The sequence below is a fragment of the Xiphophorus hellerii genome, chromosome 21 (genome assembly GCF_003331165.1).
Source record: "Xiphophorus hellerii strain 12219 chromosome 21, Xiphophorus_hellerii-4.1, whole genome shotgun sequence".
NCBI classification, from domain to species: domain Eukaryota; kingdom Metazoa; phylum Chordata; class Actinopteri; order Cyprinodontiformes; family Poeciliidae; genus Xiphophorus; species Xiphophorus hellerii.
The window spans coordinates 5,627,188-5,633,786 of NC_045692.1; the positions used below are offsets into that span (position 1 = coordinate 5,627,188).

General features: G+C 44.5%; 1 protein-coding gene across 1 annotated transcript; it reads left to right on the forward strand.

Annotated features, from left to right (window-relative positions):
• Positions 1 to 858: 858 nt before the first annotated feature.
• Positions 859 to 4,327, forward strand: LOC116712249 (uncharacterized). The gene is made up of 7 exons (XM_032552133.1): positions 859 to 1,091; positions 1,251 to 1,464; positions 1,561 to 1,636; positions 1,735 to 1,994; positions 3,730 to 3,828; positions 3,960 to 4,026; positions 4,152 to 4,327. Exons 1-7 carry the CDS (start codon positions 946 to 948, stop codon positions 4,325 to 4,327), a joined length of 1,038 nt encoding a protein of 345 aa, XP_032408024.1. The 5' UTR covers positions 859 to 945.
• The last annotated feature ends 2,272 nt before the right edge of the window (positions 4,328 to 6,599 follow it).

The following is a 6,599-nucleotide window of genomic DNA, read 5'->3' on the forward strand; positions in this document are numbered from 1 at the left end:
GCAACGTCCTCCTCTGATCTCGAAACGGATCCCGCCACACAGATGCGATACCCAGGTCCACTCAGGTTTAGGCCACTTCTTCGCCACTGCCGTATAACAAAGCTAACGCTGCACCGCCATATTCGTGCCCGAACCGAGAGAAATAATTTAAAAAAAAAACGAGACCCCACTCCTGGTACCAATATTTGAAGCCGGGAGTAATGCAGCACACGGAGCTTCAAATAAAATGGGTCCTTTATTGTTTTTTTTTTTATGAAAAAAGAACACTTTTCTCTCTTTCTGGGTTGCAAAGAAACAAACGTAAATGACCCGTATTCTGTCAACATAAAGCCTCAGCTTCGTTGAAAATGGCGGGCTCACATGTAGCAACGTAGCTTCACATACAAAGCTAAACTATTACAAAGAGTGCATTAAACGGCAGTGGCACTTCTAGAGGACAAACAAAAAAACGTAACATTAACATCCTCTCCTTAACTTTGTTCATAGAAGATAATTCAGCTTCGACATTACCGAATACTTGGATTCTCGGATTGGTGGCATCCTTTTCACCAGGTCTCGGCACACAAAAATGTCCTTCTCTTCCGCTTTGCTCAGATTTCCACGATATATACACAAGAGGTTTTTTCCTACTTCCTGAAATCTTTTGACCTCTCTGTAAAGCAGCACCACATGCTGGCAAAAACAAGAATTGCAACCAGTTGGCGAAACAAAGCAAAACAGGGTTTACAAAATACAGTTTAGACATGTACCCATTTGTTCACCTGGTTACATATGCAATTTATAAAGTGAAAAATTTAACACTGACTGAAATGTGGAAAACACATACATTTTTCAATTTACAAGATATTTTTATATTTATGATTCCAAAACTTTTAGCAACTCAGGTGTTGATTGGTCTATATAATTGAGATTTATTTGTTGTCTCAAAAGCAGATAGTTGGAAACATGGCTCATGCCTTGGCTACAGCACTCACAAGGGAACTTGTGGGAAATACAAGCTCTCCCTCAACAAGTTCATGTCCTAATATCGGCAACAATTCTGGCCCTTTGGCTTCAAATTCTTCAACACGGGTCAACCAGGCATTAAAACGGTAAGATTTGAATTTCTTTTTAACATTGGAAACGAAGTAGATAGCAATTATGTATTTATTTCTTATATGTTTTTTCATTGTTGTTTTTTTTTATTTTATGGACTCTGCCTTCACTGGATGTTTTGTCTCAAACTATTATTATTATCTTTATTCTCAAAGGCAATTTCCAAATCTGTTTCAAAAGTCAGACCTGAAAAAAGGCAAACAGAGGATTATCGCCTCAACTCGTTCTACAAAAATCTCCAACATTGGAATATACGTTTTGCCAGGCCCCACCAATCTAACCCCCAAAAGTTCTGATGAGCTTCCCTTAGCACATGCAGGGTTAGGGAGAAGGGTGCTTTCTTTTTCTGACGACAGCAGGCATGAGGAGGTAATAAATGACAATAATTATCATTTACTCATAATATTTCATGTATAATTTATTTTGTATTGGTGTTCTTATAGTAGTGTGCATTAAATATAACAGATTGTCAGTCAGTTGGAGGACGAGTTTATCAAACTTAAACAACTGAAGGGAAGATGGATGTTCCATAAAGCATCAGGTTAAAATGATTCCTCTTTAATAAGATTGTTCATATTTATTTTGATTTGTAAAATGTTCAGGTTACACCAATAAATGCATATCTTTATTTTATCTCAGGTGGAGGTGGTCAAAGGAAATTGTCAATAATCCCAATGGATGCTGAAGGGCACAGCGGCAAGCTGCTCCGTTCTGCTTCAAATAATGGGAAAATAGTCCTCTTCCTGGTACCCCTCCAGGAAGAACTGGAGACAAGTCCACTTCCATTTGATGCGGAGGAGTTTGCCAAAATGCCTCAGGTGCCCTGTGTCACTTGTGGTATAACAATGCCTCTTCAGATGCTGGTGTTACATGCTGGGTCTTGCAGAAAAAAAAAAAAAGTAAGTTGTCCTCATTTCCTCCATAACTTAATCAATCAACATTACTATGTTGAACTCTTTGGTTTTATTCTCTCTCTCTCTCTATATATATATATAGATATATATACACTGCTCAAAAAAATAAAGGGAACACTCAAATAACACATCCTAGATCTGAATGAAAGAAATATTCTCATTGAATACTTTGTTCTGTACAAAGTTGAATGTGCTGACAACAAAATCACACAAAAATCATCAATGGAAATCAAATTTATTAACCAATGGAGGCCTGGATTTGGAGCCACACACAAAATTAAAGTGAAATAACACTACACGCTGATCCAACTTTAATGTAATGTCCTTAAAACAAGTCAAAATGAGGCTCAATATTGTGTGTGGCCTCCACGTGCCTGTATGACCTCCCTACAACGCCTGGGCATGCTCCTGATGAGGTGGCGGATGGTCTCCTGAGGCACCTCCTCCCAGACCTGGACTAAAGCATCCGCCAACTCCTGGACAGTCTGTGGTGCAACGTGACGTTGGTGGATGGAGCGAGACATGATGTCCCAGATGTGCTCAATCGGATTCAGGTCTGGGGAACGGGCTGGCCAGTCCATAGCTTCAATGCCTTCATCTTGCAGGAACTGCTGACACACTCCAGCCACATGAGGTCTAGCATTGTCCTGCATTAGGAGGAACCCAGGGCCAACCGCACCAGCATATGGTCTCACAAGGGGTCTGAGGATCTCATCTCGGTACCTAATGGCAGTCAGGCTACCTCTGGTGAGCACATGGAGGGCTGTGCGGCCCTCCAAAGAAATGCCACCCCACACCATTACTGACCCACTGCCAAACCGGTCATGCTGAAGGATGTTGCAGGCAGCAGACCGCTCTCCACGGCGTCTCCAGACTCTGTCACGTCTGTCACATGTGCTCAGTGTGAACCTGCTTTCATCTGTGAAGAGCACAAGGCGCCAGTGGCGAATTTGCCAATCCTGGTGTTCTCTGGCAAATGCCAAGCGTCCTGCACGGTGTTGGGCTGTGAGCACAACCCCCATCTGTGGACGTCGGGCCCTCATACCATCCTCATGGAGTCGGTTTCTAACCGTTTGTGCAGACACATGCACATTTGTGGCCTGCTGGAGGTCATTTTGCAGGGCTCTGGCAGTGCTCCTCCTGTTCCTTCTTGCACAAAGGCGGAGGTAGCGGTCCTGCTGCTGGGTTGTTGCCCTCCTACGGCCTCCTCCACGTCTCCTGGTGTACTGGCCTGTCTCCTGGTAGCGCCTCCAGCCTCTGGACACTACGCTGACAGACACAGCAAACCTTCTTGCCACAGCTCGCATTGATGTGCCATCCTGGATGAGCTGCACTACCTGAGCCACTTGTGTGGGTTGTGGAGTCCGTCTCATGCTACCACGAGTGTGAAAGCACCACCAACATTCAAAACTGACCAAAACATCAGCCAGACAGCATAGGTACTGAAAAGTGGTCTGTGGTCCCAACTGCAGAACCACTCCTTTATTGAGTGTGTCTTGCTAATTGCCAATAATTTCCACCTGTTGTCTATTCCATTTGCACAACAGCAGGTGAAATTGATTGTCAATCAGTGTTGCTTCCTAAGTGGACAGTTTGATTTCACAGAAGTTTGATTTACTTGGAGTTATATTGTGTTGTTTAAGTGCTCCCTTTATTTTTTTGAGCAGTGTATATATATATATATATATATACTGGCATTAATGTTTCCCAATTTAAACAGAATCGGACTGATCAGACTGAACCTATAGAGGTTGATGAGGATGACTGTGACACATTGGAGGAGCCAGAAGACACAATTGAAGATTTGGAAGAAAGAGAGGTAGGATCCTGTTAAAAAAGTTGCACACGAAGTAATTTATTTTTACAAAATAAAGCAAATAACGTCTAATATTCTTGCAAAAAATATATTTTTTAATTTTTATTATTTTGAAAAAATATTTTTCTGTGCAGTGCTGCCCTATCTGCCAGAGGGATTTCTTGAAGTCTGTGCTTCCTTATCATGCCAGTGAATGCTGTGGCAGGTATTTCAATCTGGAGAGACTCACACGGAGAAGAAAATAGCAGTTAAAAAGATTTAATGGTACAATTTCTTTGGCGCTCGGACCCGGCAGAAGACCGTGAGCCGAGGATCGCCGTGAGCAGGCGGTCTGCTCGGCGAGCTCGGGATAGTCTTCCCTCCCGGGACCGAAACTGGTGGTGGAGCGGAGCTTGGAGAGGGAGAGCACAAGGGATCCTGGAGGACGACCCTCATGGTGAAGGTGGAGATGGGGAGGAGGTGGGTTGAAGCACGGCTGACGAGCAGGAAGACCCCAGGGTAGCTTGGACTTTTGAAGGTGTCTTTGGACGACGATTGGCTGGAGCGGCGTGAAGCTCCGGTCCGGATTGGCTGCGGTTGGGCGTAGTGATTAGATGATGTGGTGAAGCTGGTCGAGTCTCCCAGTTTGAATTTTCGCCAAGGCTCCATTTCAATCTGGAGAGACTCACACAGAGAAGAAAATAGCAGTTAAAAGATTTAATGGTACAATTTCTTTGGCGCTCGGACCCGGCAGAAGACCGTGAGCCGAGGATCGCCGTGAGCAGGTGGTCTGCTCGGCGAGCTCGGGATAGTCTTCCCCCCAAAAGAGGGAGCCGGGCCGAGGCCTGGCTGGCCTGCAGTCGGATGACTGATAGGCGCACCACGTTGGTTGGGGCCTGCAGTCTGACGAGACTGATAGGCGTCGGTTGGGCCTGCAGTCTGCCGAAACTGTTAGGCGTCAGTCGGGCCTGCAGTCTGACGAGACTGATAGGCGTCAGTCGGGCCTGCAGTCTGACGAGACTGATAGGCGTCAGTCGGGGCCTGCAGTCGACGGGACTGATAGGCGACGGTAGGGCCTGCAGCTTGGCGAGACTGATAGGCGTCGGTCGGGCCTGCAATCTGACAGGACTGATAGGCGTCGGTAGGGCCTGCAGTCTGCCGAAACTGTTAGGCGTCAGTCGGGCCTGCAGTCTGACGAGACTGATAGGCGATAGGGCCCGCACGCTGGCGGGACTGATGGCGAAGCAGCGTGATGGACTGCGAGGCCAAGCCGGCAGGGCTGAGGGCCTGTTAGGCCCTGCTAGCTTCCCTAGGTGTGAAATAAATGTTAGAGGTGACTGTAGCGGCCTCTTGGAATGAACAGCCAGACACAGGGAGTTCCAAACGGGTGCAGTTTAATCTTGACCTTTCTTGTCAGACACCGTGAAAACTGTAGCATAAATAAAGGATACATAATGTATAAATAAACATAAATGTTCATGAAACACGATTGGGCACATTCCTACCTCATTCTGCTTTCCAAGAGCGCTATTTTACAGATTTTCTTTTCTTTTTCTTCGGGCTCTAACGCTGACTCGGCGTGGTTAGCAAAACAGGAAGTGCCTAACACAAAATACGCGAAGAAGAAATCTACCGCTCTTCAAAATAAAAGCACAAATCAACCACTAAGTGTCACTGTGGGACCAATGAACAAAAAGAAGAATTTCGCCATTTAGTAGCTATTTACGGTGACTAGGGCTCCACCACCAGTTATTTGGAGAGATGCTCACCTGCAGACATTGCACGTGGAGCTTCGAGCACAGCTGAAAGATCTGGTAGGATATAGGATGAGAAGGCCGGGGATGACCAGCGGCCGAGCTGAAGGAGAGAAGCTGAAGGGACGCCTGACGATGGCGATGTGGCAACGCCTATTCTAAAAGAATGGCCCGAGAAGTGGCAAGGGGGGAGATCTCAGCTGAGATCAGTCTGAGGTGGCAGATGAACCAGGCAGCGGTTGTAGTGGTCAGGGAAGAATTTAGTATTGGAGTTAGATAGTCTCTAACAAATTGAATACTTTAGATGCAGATGTGAACTCACTCCGTATCAGAAATCCATAGAAGGCTAGGAGGAAAGCGCATGAGTGGAGCTCTGATGTAGGGGATGAAGGCACCGGATTGGTGTGCTGTGATGAGATTCCCAAGTGACGGGAATGAGATGGGTTTCCAGCTATCAGGATTAGAGGAGCTATGCTTAGAAATCCCTTGAGAAGGAATTCACAGCGGGGTTCGACTAGACTAGATGACTAGACTAGACTAGATTAGGGCTGTTGTAAACGAATATTTTAGTAATCGAGTAATCTATCGATTATTCTTACGATTAATCGAGTAATCGGATAAAAAAAATTTATAAAATAAACTATTGGCAAATCTGCAATAACACCAGTTAGTCCAGATCAGTCCAATATCTCCTTTTTGAGCATCCCTAACAGTTAAATGTTTGTAGTTTAGAAAGTTTACTTGTAACAGTAGTTTGCTTTAACCTGAAGAAAAGTTATACTAAGATATTAAATTATATTCAAATAATAAAGTGGCAGGCTCACAAATATGCTTATAAAAATGTCTATACTCCAGCTTTTAGTTTATGTATTTATCTTCAGTGAGTAATACACATACACGTAAAAGAACTAAGTAAACAACTCATTTAACTCTAACATTTTATTGATAATAACGCAATAACATTAAACCTCCAGTAAAGTTTCAAATCAGTAGTACAGCAAATCTCTTGCTTTTTTGTTCTAAAGTTCAAACAGAAAAGAT

Bases quoted from the DNA above. Each gene is read 5' to 3' on its own strand.
- LOC116712249 (XM_032552133.1), top strand. From the start codon at position 946: ATGGCTCATGCCTTGGCTACAGCACTCACAAGGGAACTTGTGGGAAAT. The intron at 1,092-1,250 runs GTAAGATTTGAA...TTATTCTCAAAG, and splicing joins GTCAACCAGGCATTAAAACG to GCAATTTCCAAATCTGTTTC. The intron at 4,027-4,151 runs GCAGGTATTTCA...CGCCGTGAGCAG, and splicing joins TCATGCCAGTGAATGCTGTG to GCGGTCTGCTCGGCGAGCTC.